Source organism: Strigops habroptila, chromosome 3, assembly GCF_004027225.2.
Source record: "Strigops habroptila isolate Jane chromosome 3, bStrHab1.2.pri, whole genome shotgun sequence".
Taxonomy (NCBI): domain Eukaryota; kingdom Metazoa; phylum Chordata; class Aves; order Psittaciformes; family Psittacidae; genus Strigops; species Strigops habroptila.
The window spans coordinates 7034370-7048914 of NC_044279.2; the positions used below are offsets into that span (position 1 = coordinate 7034370).

The 14545-nt window shown below is 44.4% G+C and overlaps 1 protein-coding gene across 3 annotated transcripts in view; it reads left to right on the plus strand.

Moving 5' to 3' along the window:
* Window positions 1–14545, plus strand: part of CAMK1D (calcium/calmodulin dependent protein kinase ID) — a 225211-nt gene that overhangs the window by 185477 nt on the left and 25189 nt on the right. For all 3 annotated transcript variants that reach the window (XM_030479852.1, XM_030479853.1, XM_030479854.1), the window contains exons 6-7: window positions 4620–4695; window positions 14230–14342. In XM_030479852.1, the coding sequence (XP_030335712.1) occupies window positions 4620–4695; window positions 14230–14342 (189 nt within the window). The remainder of the gene's footprint in view (window positions 1–4619; window positions 4696–14229; window positions 14343–14545) is intronic.

Genomic DNA, 14545 nt, shown 5'->3' on the forward strand with positions numbered 1-14545 from the left:
GAGTCAATGGTTTGAAAATATTTAATAAGCCTTTGGAATATTCTTATTAGCCAAAAGCAACCCCAGGAGTTGTTTAGGCAGTAACATGAGTAATAAAGTAAAAATAAAGCATGGGAACTGCTCTCACCAGGGTTTGCTCAGGCGCAAGCTCATGACAGTGCAATTGCTCAGCTCCATTGCCATATCCTGGAAGAAAGTTTGTGTGCATGTGGTTGTAGCAGCATTATGGTCCATGAAACCTATCTAAATCTGACTCAGCAACATGAAATAGGGACAATAGGAACACAAGAAGCCAGCAACTTCAGGCTGCACTGAAACTGCTGTCCTTCAGGAACAGCCTCAAACTTCAAAATCTTGGCCAACCAGAACAGGATGAACAATGGAGAACTTTGTGAAAAAGGGAAAGAAGTCATTTTCATCTCCGGAGTCAGTGAAAGAGGGACTCTGGTCTGGTGGTGAAGCTGCTTTATATGCTTCTTAGTGGGTTTGCAACTGTGAGGAAGACACTTTGTGTTGTGGTGGAGGAGCTCACACTGCTCTTGCACCATCTTTGGCTTCAGGAGAGGGGCTGGGTTGGCCTTCCATACATCCAACCAGCTTCTCAATGGTTGTTCCTCTCTGCCTGTCTTCTTGAGGTGGTACCTTAGAGTCCTAAGCCACGAGGCTGGCACCATCTCCCTTTGCTGTCCCTTACAAACTCTGCCTGTTTCTCACCTTCCCTCATGTTTCCCCGTCTTTACTTACAGGATGTGCCTACGTGATGGAAAGTGGCACTAAAATAGTTACCAGCTGAACCCCAGTCCTGGCTTGCACCAGGCCACTTTGTGTGGCCAGCTGAGCTATGTGCCTGCTCATTTTAACCCTATTTAGATCTTTATATTCCTCCTATGTTTACGGTAGCCCGCTGATATGTAACTCCTAGGGGATCATCAAAACCTTCACCCTTTTTTCAAATCCGTCGTTCCTTCTGGCATGCAGCTTGTGGGAAGCCATATAAACCACAGAAAATAGCATTAGACTGAGTTCTTTTGAGACAGCAGAATCTGCTGGGAATAGCACCATCCTGGGAGTGAAGGAGAATCACTTCTAAGTATAAGGCTGGTATGAAGAACAGGCACCCTCATGACTTGTACAGTTTGTTCAGCAGGCTTAAAGTATCAGAGCAATCCCCACCACTTGAGCTTTTTGCAAGAACATGGATTGCTGGTTTTGGCATCCAGCAGCTGCATTTTTAGGGAGCTTATTAGCATAGCTGTGCTCATTGAGGGTAATGGCACAGTGCTCTGAAAGGTTTCCAAAGGTCCCTGTTCTGTACTTTTTCTTAAAACCTCCATTTGAAACAAGCCTTTTAGTTTTTTTTCTTGTATTAAAAGCAAAACATAACTAAACAAATAAATATCAAAAATAATATTATAATATCTATAAAAACAATATAATAAATATAAGAATAGTATAATATATATAAAAATATAAATAACAAAAAAAATAAATATCTAACTGTAAAACACCACATCATTTGGCTTGGGAAGCATGTCTTCATGTACCTGCAGGTGGGATGAGGCCCTGGGACCATTATCTAACATTTTACGTGCCACAGGTTGCTAGTAGCAATGCTGATTTAGCCTGAAACACAGTTCCTGGAGGAAGGGTCCAGGCTTGCTTCATTGGCTTCCCTGTCTTCTGGATGACCATTGGGTAGCATTTGAGCCCACAGTCATTCCCTGGGGAGGTGCGATACTGGAAGCCTTTGCTCAGCTGGCATCACCCCAGCGCCAGAAATGGGAGCTTTGACTTTCCCCTTCTCCTTTACTGATGTTTTGCCTCCTCAGCCATCTGTGTTGATCCTTTAATGTTGTCAGATCTTGCATTTTTTTCACTGCATCTTCTGCTTTTGCCTTTTGGCACTGATCTACTGTCATTTCTGAGAGCTCCTTTGACTTGTTTTTCAGCTCATTAAATATTTCTGTCTCCATATATCAGAGACAGATGATGCTTAGTTATGTTCTCCTGTTCCTGTTGCATGTCTGCTCCTTGGAACAAAAATCAAAAGCAGACATTTGGCCTTAAAATAATTATTTAAACCTCCTGCTTTTTTTTCCATTTTAGTTTACCAAAGGGGAGGCAGAAGCCTCTTGTTTGCTTCGGGCTTGATCCTGTGGTGTTCTTAGCTGCCTCACAGCTACCATCCACAGCAGCAACTGTCTTAGTGCTCTTCACTCCTTTAAAACTGAGAGAAATGCCCCAGCTCAGCTTTGATGTTTTAAGAGGGAGAATCTTTATATGGTTCACACCCCCTCATCTCAGATTTGTTTTCTGTTATGGTAATGTGGCCTATCTGTATAATGTCAGAGCTCACGAGGATCCGTGGTGCTCTGGAGCCATTTGCATAATATTTTCTTTGGGGATATGAGATGTATAATGTTTACCAGTCTTGAAAATGGTGCAAACAAGAGCAGACAGTCAAAGGTGTAAGAGATATGTGAATAAAATATTAGGAACTCGGCAAGAGTGGAGAGTTCAAAGACATCTAATCACCTAAGGATGGGGGAAATTTAACTCCCTTCTTCTGCATATTTTGTCACAAAATTCAGTCATAAGGGATAGAACAAAAAAGGAAGCAGAGTCTCACAAACCCTGTTTGATGTACACTTTGAAAAAAGGTTCTTTTTAGAGGAAAACTTGGTGGCAAATTTTGATGAATCAGGAAGGAAAGAGTCAGATTAAGGGACACAAGAGCTGTCTGGGAAGGTCATTTTGAGCAACTTCGAGGAACAACTATTTTATGAAAGAGAAATGTAAATTTGGCAGACTCCCAGCTTGTCCCAGGTTATCTACAGTGCTTTACTCTTTTATCCCAAGTTTGTCCTCAAATTCAGCCCCGCCAGACTGGCTAGCACCAAGCTGACACACAGACCCTGACCCAGCCGTTGGGAAAGGCGTTACATTTTGGGCACCAGCATTTTGAGTGCCAACTGTAGATGCCTTTTATATTTCCACAGCTCTGTCTCCTATTGTAGCAAGAACATTTTAACCTGTATCTTCATACACTACAGCAGCATACAAGTGTTCTGGAAGGAGTCAGGGGCTTAGAAATTGGGGTGCAGGTTTCTGCCACTGAGGGCCAGGTTAGGAGCCTTTCATGCTAGGTACAGTGGAAAGAAACCTCCTTTGGCATGTAGTGGGTAGGTGTTGGAGTATTCACACATTGCAACAGGGGTTTAAGATTAACAATAGATGAACAGAACCATCATTTTAACTTCTTATACATGTAGTTTAACTTCTTATACATCCAGTTTGCTGGATGACTTGAAGACTGGGGTCATATATAACCTGTGCTGCAGATTGGGGCATGTCACAATTTTCAAGAGCCTCCACAATCTGTCTGCCAGTTAAATTTTTATCCACATTCCCCTGTGTTTTCTTCTTTTTTACAATGTGTGCCCAGTGTGACTTCATCCTTTCCATCATTCTGCTTCTTCTGGAAATGCAGCCTAGATGCCCTCATCTGCCTTGTGCACTATGTTCCCTTCAATCTCCTTTATACATTCTTATGCCCACGCACCAGAAAGTCTTTGCTGTTTCTCATTATTGCTTCCTGTTCCCTTACTTGCAGGCAGTTTTGACCTTAGTTTTGTTGCTTGTCTAGCTTAAGAGGATAACTCTTTGAAGAGTCCTTACCAGTACACCAAAGCATATGTAGCAACTAAATCTGAGGCTTAAGTTTTAATACATTTATGTGCTTCGCAATTCTGTTTTGCAGTTCTTCGAGTAACTAACTGCTTTGATGTTGGCAGGACTCCTAGCAGAGAAAGGTGTAACCCCAAAGGAATATTTTTGCCGGGACTTGCCCCTTCGTGATTTTTTTGCACCATTTGAACTCCAATGTACTCAGAGGAAACGCTGTGCTTTTTAAAACCCAGTGTGGCAAGTCTGCATTAGGAATGCCACAGTCAGTGATTTCTTGCATTGTTGTGGACATTTTGCTTTGAAAAAAGCAAAAGCTTCTTTACATGAAAAAGATTATAGAGTCACAGGGTTTTAAAATTTAGGTTTAAGCATTTGCACTGAAAGTTCCCAGTAGGGAAAACATAATACTCCAGTCTCCCAAACAAAAAAAAATGCACCTTTTTAACTCTCACTGGTGTGAGATAAGAAAGCAGACCCACAGAGAGTTTTAATAAATGCCCATGCTCTCACTTCTAGGAAAATTCAGGCTATGGTGGCTGAAATCTACAGAGGCAGAAGGCTCAGTTCCTTTGAGAGGTGTCCATGTTCCCAGAGGCAGAGGACAAATGATTCCCTCTGAGTCTGACATGCATCAGGCTTTGGAAGGCAGCTGTTGGAAAGTATGGTGACAGCTCTCCTTCCTCTCCTGCAGATGTAGCTTATCCGTTTTGCTTTCTGTCCTTGGAGTCAGAAAATGGGGAATTTTCTCTACTTCAGGAGTCATCCTTGTGAGATTTTGAGCTTCAGAAACTTCAGGATATTTACAAATGCAAGGGCTGTATGTGGAGGGCAACACTCAGTCTCAGGGAGCTTCAAGGTTTAGGGTCCTACCTCTTGACCACGTTCAAATGCTTGGTCTTGTAACGTGTGCTCATTTGGCTTTGTGTTTTCAGCTCCTGAAGTGCTGGCCCAGAAACCCTACAGCAAAGCCGTGGACTGCTGGTCCATTGGGGTCATCGCATACATCCTGTGAGTATCTGTTGGGTTTTCAATCATAGGCAACATGCTCTCCCACCATGTTATTACCCTCTTAATCTGGTCCAAAAAAGTTAATCTCTGACACTTGTGACCCAGGATAAGATGAACCCTGGACACTTCTCAGTTACACAAAGGCTGAAATTGGAGCAGAAGTGGTAGGAAATGACAAGGACCCTTCGAAAGCTTAACTACACCATGTCCAATAGTATGGTCTTGTCCAGGTTGTGACATTAATGAAGTTATTACATCCCCAGCTCAGATGAGTTTTGACAAGATGCAAATTGGGCTGTGTCCAGAGCACAGCATTATGCCTGCAGGCTTATACTGAAGGGCCACCTCTCTCAAGGCATCACCATAATGGCTTTCTGTTCCCTGGGGAGGGCACAGAGGAACATAAGTGGGGAAGAGCTTTTCATGTACTGCAGTGAATTATTCTCATCAAAACATCTCATCAAAGTATTGAGATTTTTTTATTGAAAAGTAGGGATTGTTTTCCTTAACACAGCCAACCATCAGGTCCCATAGGAGAGGATGAGCTGATTTGTGCCCTATCAGTTCTATCACTCTTCTATCAAGTCATTAAGCCTCCTCATTCTTGGCTGAGATTTGCTCCTCTAATGGGGCTAATTGCTGCTCAGAGAAGTGGGGACTGGTTGCTTGAGAAAGCTACAGGACCAGGACTTTTGAGCCTTCTCCAAAGTGGTGGATAGGTCTCAGAACTCATGTTTATGGAGATTTAATGCCTGTCCTCATGCAGTACCTGCCACCTTTCTTCAGAAAGGGTTAATAGGATAATTTAGGTTGAAGGGAACCTCAGGAAGTCCTGTCCTTGAAGTCAGACTAGGTTGTCTAGGGCTTTATCCAGTTGGGTCTTGAAATCCTCCGAAGACAGAGACTGAACAAGGTCAGTGGGAAACCTGTTCCACTGCTTGACTGCCCTCATGGGGAAAAGGTTTTTCCTTATATCCAGACTTGTCTCCATAAAAAGGGCAGCCTTTAGTACTTGAGCCATGGAAGCAGGTAAGCCACCTCCTGCACCAGCAACAACACTTGGAAGGATTGAAGATGTGTCCTGGCCACTGTGGTCACAGGGATACCAAGGTATCACCTAGTACCAAGGGTCATTCGTGCTGTCCAGAGAAGGGTGCCCATAACATTTCTGGGCACAATCACCTGAATCCAGTTTTGTGTGCATGAGTATATGAAATCACTGTTAGTATTTGGGTTGAGAAGGAAATGCAGAACTTGCTGCCTGTGAACCTGTCTTGATGGGGTAGTCTGTGCTCAGGGCTCGGATCTGTGAGTCCATGCATGTGATTCAGTTACATAGGTTGCATCTGCACAGCCTTGCAGACTTTGAAGCAGGAGCTATTCATGTGGGTCTTTGAGAGGAGGTCAGGCCTTTGCCATGGGCTGACTCAGGGTGACCGCACAGTGCGCAAGAAGCCTGTTCCTTTTGTGCAAGAGAGCACAGAGCTGCTGTGTAGCTGTTGACTGCCACAAAAACAAATGTCTTTTCATGCCAGCATTACCAGTGCTTTCACTTTTTTCTGTTTTTCCCTTTTACACAACTGTCACAGTTACACAAGACTGGAGGAAAAAGCAGCTCCAATGAGGCACAGCATCAAAGCATTCCTACTTTGTTCCCTTTCTCCTTATGCAAACATTTTGTGGCTTGTCAACATGAATAGCTTTTTGATGGTGTAGTGGAACTATTTTTGCTAGGACAAACCTCATTGCTCTATTATCCACTCTGTGCAATGTTCATTCTTTACACTTTCGTTTAGTCTTGAGCATAAGTTACATGCTTTCCAAAACAGCTTTTTTTCTATGTTAAGATAGCATAGGAAGGCTTCATTTATTTGCATGTATGTTTGTTTATTTAAAACAAAGTCCTGCCTAAAAACATCAGCTTTATGATTGGCTTTTCAATCTACATGAATATTTGAAAACTTGTTGAGTACAAAACTTTGCGAGGGGATGGATTTATCTTGGAGCAACCATGAAAAGCAGGATGCAAAAAGCTTTTGCTAAACAAAGCAAAAATCAACAGTGCTGATTCTGACTTTGCGGCAAAGCCCAGCGGGACATGCTACAGCTGGGAGGAAGACAGCAGGAATGCCAAAATATCTTGGAGGCTGCTTCACACAACATTCCCGAGTGCTCTTTTGGAGGATGATGTGTGCTGACCCAAACTTACCATTTCCCACAAGCAAACCTGAGCATGGAAGGCCAAAGGGTTGGTTATTACTTTTTGGTCCTTGTAAGCCATGGCAGGACAATCACAGAGAGTCACTGGTGTTGCTTTTGTAGTACTTTGCTGACTAGCTTCAGAGAGCGTGAAGAAGGAGGGTGCAGGTGAAGACAGCAGTATGCTGCCTTGCTTCCAGGCTCAACCACTGCCTAGATTCCATTTATTGTCAAATATCCGCATGAAAAAAATGCCTCCATCTGGCAGCCCACAGGAGGGCTGTGAACTGTTGCGTCCTGGTTGCCTGGAGGTAAACTTGGCCCTGCTTTCTTCCAAGTTTTCAGTCCCATTCAACCACAGCTCATGTAGCAGAGGTCTTTTTTGCTGGCAGACTTCTTGTTATTTCATTTGTTGTTTGCATGTGTCTTGCTGAGGAATATGGGTGAGACAGTGCTAAGTAATGTGTCCTCCACACCCAGTTTATGAACACATCTTTGATCGGTGGAGGGCTTCAATCTCATCTTTCTGCATGGTTCAGCTCAGTCTTTTCCTGCTCTGTTTTCTAAATCAGTGTGTGCTGGGGTTGTCAGGCAAGGCATACTGACTCCTCAAATCTAAATTCCCCCTTTGCTGTACAGGGAATTCCCAACCCAAAAGGCTTAAATCAGTTTAATAGAATGAGTCCCTATGAATTCCTGTTTGCAGGACAAGGAGAGCTTTTCAGGGTTTCTGTGCTTCATGTAATAAGGACTTGATTTGTATTATATACACTCAAAATGAATGGTAATAATGTGTTGCAGTGCAAGGAGCATGGTAATGTGTTTGCCAGACTGTTACTGCTTGGGTGGGATTGGGTCTGAGATCAAACTACTTCCCTAAACATTTCTGCATGTGAGCTACATCCTTCAGCTCCACTAACAGTCAGTGGCACTCCAAGGCTCTCTTTGGATACCCTAACGTAGGTACTTAGTGCTGTTTGAGTCACATACAGTGTCCTACCTGGTCTCAAACTGTAGCTGAGGAACAGTTCAGCCCTACATAGCCCCTTGGCATATCTGCCAGCTGGGGACAGGGGTCCTGTGCACTCAACAGCTTCTCCAGTGGCACTGGGCTCTACATGTGGGCACCTCAACCCACCATGGGTCAATGCAAGCAGTCATTTTACTGTCATATGCCATTCAGTTACCTAAACTTACATTTAGGTAACTTACATTTAGTGCTATGCTGGGGTGTTTGGGACAGCCACATAGATTTGGCAAGTGTACCCCATTGCAGAGACCTTCCTTCTGGAGTGGCAGATGGGAGGCCAAGTGGGAGACAATGGGCTCTGTCGAATAGCACCAGATGCCCATGCTGAGGCTACTGGATCACACCCTGCTTCATACCCTGCCTTCACAGCATGGTTTCATCTGCTTTATGGTACATGTGCATCACTCTCCACTCTTCATTGATTCCATCTCTGTTGACTGCAATGGGAGCTTAGAAACCCAGCCAACATCTCACATGCCCTAATCTTGAACTGGATCTCATCCTGCTTCCAGGAATAGCCAGAAACTGCAGATGTGGCCTCATAAGAAAGTGGATGTCAGGGGTACAGTAAATACAGAGAGGAAGAGTGATGTTTCCCTAAGCTGGAAGGAAGTAGCCCTGCTGGGGTGTCTGATACCACCAGTGATGGGCACAGGTTTAACATCTAAGTTTGCTGTCTCAGGATGCTGGAGGTAGCAGAGCCAGCATACTCACAGTGCAGCACAGTGCTGAGTGCCACAAGCACCAGCAGCATAGCCATCCTGGTGCAATGCTGGTGGTCAATTCTGCTCTGAGCAGGAGTTATTAATTCCAATATAACACCACACCCATCTGGAGATACCATTTCCAGCTCCACAGCCAGCACAGTTGGAGCTACTTGCACTTGTCCAAAACAGTTGGAGACGTATTTATGCATAGGGCAATCCAAGCACATCATCCTGCATCACCTCCTCACCTCTCCCACAGATCCTCACAGCCACTCTGAACAAACTGTTGTCATTTAAGAAGATGGAAACTCAAGGGAACGTAACACAGAAGCCAGGCATAAATTAAAGATGCTTTGAGCTATTATTGCTGCAGGTGGTTTGAGTGCCTTCAGACACAAGCTCAGTTTCACATGAGAGCCTGCAGTTTATGACACTGGAAGAACAAACTGTTTCTGTGGCACTGACTTTCTAGACAAATATTTGTTGCTGTGATGTGCGAGGTGAAGGATGTCTTAGGAAGGAATACCTTTGTTTCAGTGCCAGTCTCTAATGCTTCTCATTAATGACAGCCAGATTGCAGAGGCTGCACCAGCAGAGTTTTTATCAAACCCTGTTTTGCATGAGAAGTCATTATTCACACAAACTAATTTTAGCAGCCTGAGATTTCCTGTTATTCCAGTTGCAGTATTTCTCAATTTGAAACAGCCTCACTGTTGAGCTTGGTTTACTTCTTATCACAAGCTAGTTCTGATAATGTGTTCAGCTTGAAAATACAAAGCATAAGAAGAGCAAGAAACATCACTGGATTTCCAGCAGATGGATTTTGGACCTGTCTGGATCACATGGTGGGGGAGCTTAAATACTGATCTCATGCACACCTGATACAAAGAAGATCATTAATTTGTGCAAAAAATAGAAAATCGTATTCCAAAGCTGGAGTGTGGAACATTCCACATAATGTTGTTCCTTAGCCCCTGGTTATTCATTGTCAGCACTTCCTGCCTCTTCTGGACTAGGCTGACCACATTTTGCCCTGCATTTTCTCCTGATTTTGCTCACTGGCCGGACCAGAGAACTACTGGTTTGTTATTTATGAGTCATGAGTATCTGGAGATAAAACTTGGATCATAGTTTCACACTTTGCGTCCGAGTTGCTTTTGATTTTCGAGTAGATGTGCATGAATCATCAATGTTGTTGTATGGAAGGATTAACTCGGGGCAGTGCAAAGTGTGTTATGCCAGAAGTTTACACCATCATCCTGGAGTCATACTTTGGAACAAGCTGGTCGGTCATCTTGCCTGCTCGGCATCACACACAAGCCTAAGCAAGAAAGTGAGGAATAACTTACCTGTTTGGTACTAGAAGGAGAACTAGTGGTGGCAAAATGTACATGGGCATGTTGAATTGCTCAGGAGAACTCAGACACTGGGAAAACAACCCCAAATGATTGCTCCTCATTGCTTGCTGCTTAGTATATTTTCTGTTCCCCATGCTAATATGTCCTTGTCCACAGCTTCATGAGGGCACCAGTGTCAGCCAGTATGAAGGTTTGTTCCTAAAATAAGAAGAAATACATGTTTTTACCCCTATGAATAGCACTTGGATGACTTCCCACACCACACATCTGAGGTCTTTGGGCACTTACTGAATTCTTTGCTCTAATCTCACTATAAAATTGTATATAAAACTAACCCCAATGCCTCTTACATTACAGGCTGTACACTGACCATGCAAATGAGTTATTTAGCCTTTAGTATCACACCAAATATGTAACGAGAACTTGCAGGGGTTTTCTTTGTCTGGTGAGGAGAAGCTGTTTTTTGTATTCCTCTTGTGCTCTCCTTGATGGCTTCTAGAAATGACTCCTGGCAATATCTTTCTTTTGTACATCCACCTGTGTTTTTCTTATCTGAATCCCATTCTTTTTAAGGCAGGACTGGGAATAGGAGGTTAAAGGAAAATCTGTTGCTGATGTGATAAGGTTGCAAAATAATCCTGAAAAGCTTTTATTTGGAGAAACTGCGAGAAAATGATGACAACCAAGAGCTGCCTGAAGCTCCCCCAGGACAACACAGGATTTTTTCACATTGAAGACAGAAGGGTTATTTTTGTATTTCTGCATATCTGAAGAAAAGCAGCAGAACCTTTGATAGTGAGGTCATTTTTTTCACACAGAAATGTCCCAGCAGATGGAAATGAGGTCGGTGGGATTTCGATTCAGAAAGAATTAAATAAAGACTTATTATGGACTTTGGAACGTGGCCCAGTTGCTGGAAGTCCAGCAAGATTTCCTCCAGCCATAAATTGCATGATAGGGTAATTTACTGGGGCTTTCCCATGCATTACTGCAAAGCCAGTAACATTAGAACATTAAAGTAAGTAACTTTAAAACTTCTGCGTCTTCCTGAACTCTGGTTTTAAGGGAAAGGACAGCAAAAATGCCTATGTTGTGGCTCCCAACCCCTCCCTGTGACAGGATGCGCTGGTGTTCCCCTTCTGCATTCCACCTCCTCTGTCCTAGGGAGCTTGCTCCCTTCTCACATGCTTTCTAGTGTAAGTCCTCAGTGATTTGCCTCCTGGAGGAACATACTTGGGTCCCCTTATGCAGGAGGTTCATCCCCATCATGGCCAAGCCAGGATCACTGTGCTCTCAGGCAGGGGCTGGTTTGGAGGGATGTCCCTGCCCATGACCTGTAATAGCAACTAACACTTCTCAAGCTCTCCCTAGCAAGGGAAAAGCTGTGTCCAAAGAGGCTGTTTTCTGCCCTGTGCCCAGCTCCCAGCATTATGGGTACCCTCCTGCATGATGCTGGCTCTCCTTATGTTTCAGCCCTCTCAGCAAACACCCCTGTGATAGGCTCCAGTGACCTCCCGGGCACAGAGATGGGTACACCAGACGTGTAGATACTCAAGCCATACAGAGGAGCAGGGGAAGAGCTGATTGCCTGCAGGAAAAGGATTCAAAGGCTCTGGAGAGGCTGGGGCTCTTGCTGGGGTTCATGTTCCGCTGCTCCCCCCCAGCATGGTTGTAGCCCTGCAGCTCTGTGCCGCTCAGCAGTTTGCTCCTACCTCTTGCTGCCATGAGCGTGTATAAATCACAGCAGCCCTAACTTGTGCTCTTGTACCTTTGCCAAGGTAATTAGTACAGCGCACATATTAAGAGAGTTATTTCTCTCTCTGGAGCAGCCTGCCAGTGCCTCGGCGTGCACAGCACTGTCTGCTTGCCTTGAAGTGCTTTATCAGAGCAGTTTGTGTTTGTTTAAGGAAAGTGCTGAGGAAGGCAAGAAATTAATGAAGGGCTGTCAGGCTTCTTATACAGAGCGCCTTGAGTTCCCCAGGGAAGAGAGGCAGGCTCCCAGTGCATTTGGAGGAGCTGTTGTCCTCCAGCCATGGCATCTCTACCCCAGTGGCCATCCTAACAGTTGCAGTGCTGTCAACTCCAGCATTTCCAAACCCCTCAGTAAAGCACCCAAAATTTTGAGGGTTGTGGCAAAAGAAGAGGAAGGTGAAAATCAGTTTGTGTGCATCACCCCACAAGACTGTAGGGCTGACATTAAAGCGGGTCATATAAATGTTCTTCATAGATATCTGTAGAGCTGGATTCTGGTTGTGGATGCAGTATCTCTGTTAGGTTGCCAGGTGTTTCTCCTTCATTATCCAGACGTATAGTGGCTTTTTGCTTAAATACACCATTTTTAATGGCCCTTCTTATACACCACTTCCACCACTGGGTTTCATGTAGGAGTTGCTGCATCGAGCCCCATACACAAGCTTGTGCCCACTAAGTAGGCATGCAGTCCTGCTCTGAATGTAAATGATTGTCTGGCATGAGGTTATCTTACTTTGTTTTGATCATGGCAGTCATCCAGAGTGACCCAAATGAGGACTGGCTCGTCCTCTTTGCAAGAAAAAGAGAGATTTCTGATTCACTTGAATCACACTGGTTTCATCATAACACTGCAGATTTCAGTAGAGTTCTTCCAAGTCAATATGGACCTGACACAGATCAGCATCTCAGTATTCAAATTATTTATCAATCAAGCACAGTGGCTCTTCAGGGCTAACAAAACATTGCTCCTTTCACCCTCAAGTGTTGAGTCGGTTCAAATAACCTCCAGGGCAGCTGGCTGGCTTTGGGTTATAAATAACTTAAGTATTTCATTTCTTACAGTTCTCCCCCTTTGCTCTGTTGTTGCTACAGTGTAGTTTTTCAGCTAGATCTTCAGTCTGTTTATAATGGCTGGCTCTTTCCACTGAAATACTTTATTGAGGTTGATTAATTCAAGGTTTAAGAAAACTGTAGTGGAAAATCATTTCAATATCAGTGAAGTATGTGAAAGAATAAGTTACACCATGGACTAGAGATAAGGAAAAAAAATGCATCATCTCTATATGAGACAATCAAGGCAGAAAGGCCTGTTAACTGTGAGCAGGATGGGTTTGCTAAAACCTTGGACCAGCCTCAGAGGTAAATCTGGCACTTATCAAGATTGATATTAAAGCTTGAGGAAGGGGTATCTTTGCTGGCGTGTCTGTACAGAGAAGGACAGGCTACTGTATGCAGCACCAGCTGAGCATGAGGGATCTCCAACACACGAGTTTTATGGCTGTGTTTGCTTAACGCAGTGCTGGATCTGGTTTTCCCATGACTGGAGGAGCCCTGCGTTGGCCAAGTGATTATCCTGCTCTCTACAGCACTGAGAGGATGCATCCTGAGTGTTCTAGCTCAAACTTGGCAAATGCTCAATGTCCTTGTCCTGGGTCTAGGTGTCCCGAGAAATCTGATGATAAATGCTGAAAACCAGGACAGGACTGATGTTAGCCCCAAGCAAGATAGGCAATTAGATGTGGGCAGCAAAATCACTTGCAGAAGTGAGAAAGGCAGAGGTTCTCCTTGTGTCTCTGCAGCAGTGGCAGGTCCATGTGCAGCCCATGAAGGCTCTGCTGCAGAGGTGAGTGACTCCCAGACATCATCCTTGTTGTGCCTGGGAATGCAGAGCCCAGTGAAACCTGCAGATGCGTCCTGCCCTCTGCCTGGTAGCTCTGGGAGGCTCCTTGTCCTGCTTTGCACCAGCTATTCCTCCCCAACAAGTCCATTCAGGTGTCCGGTGGCTCCCCAGTTGCCCAACAAACCTTCCTATACAGCTATGGTCTCTTGCACAATGTTGAGACGATGGGTTGTACTTAAAGCCAGCCTGATGCCGCTGGTGCTCTGCGGATGTAGGGTGTAGCTCATGAAAGCTTCTCTTACCACATGTATAGGAGATGCTCAATGGGCTGCTGGCTATGTAATAAAGCTGTTCCTCTGGTTAAACACCCAAAAGCATGCAGAGGGAGGCTGGAATATCTGCATGAGTCAGTGTAGGATCAACAGCACCAGGTTTCCATGCAGAATTCCTCTTTGTCCAGGATAGTGCCAATCTTCAGAAGTGGGTTTACACATCCCTGAACAAAACTCTCTCATGGTAGGGCTTGCCTGCTTGAAAACTTATAGGGGCAAGTCTTAAGAGTTTCTCTTTCTTCTCCCTCCCCTTTTCTCACCTTTTTGGCAGAGACAGGTCCAAGGGTCACATCTGTCTTTTCTTGTTCTCTGTTAGGCTGTGTGGGTATCCCCCTTTCTACGATGAAAATGACTCCAAACTCTTCGAGCAGATCCTAAAGGCAGAGTATGAGTTTGACTCTCCATATTGGGATGACATCTCTGAGTCTGGTAAGAAGCTACTGCTCATTTAATTGCAACAACCATGCATGCATGTATGCCTGTTACAGATATCCTCCTCTGGGCAAGAGAATGCACCATCCATCATCTGTGGAGCTCCTTTTAACTGAAAACCATTGGGAAGGTGCATTTCTTTCAGCTCATATAGTTTTGCAGGAGAACAAATTAAGTACCATTTTGTCCAGCCACACACA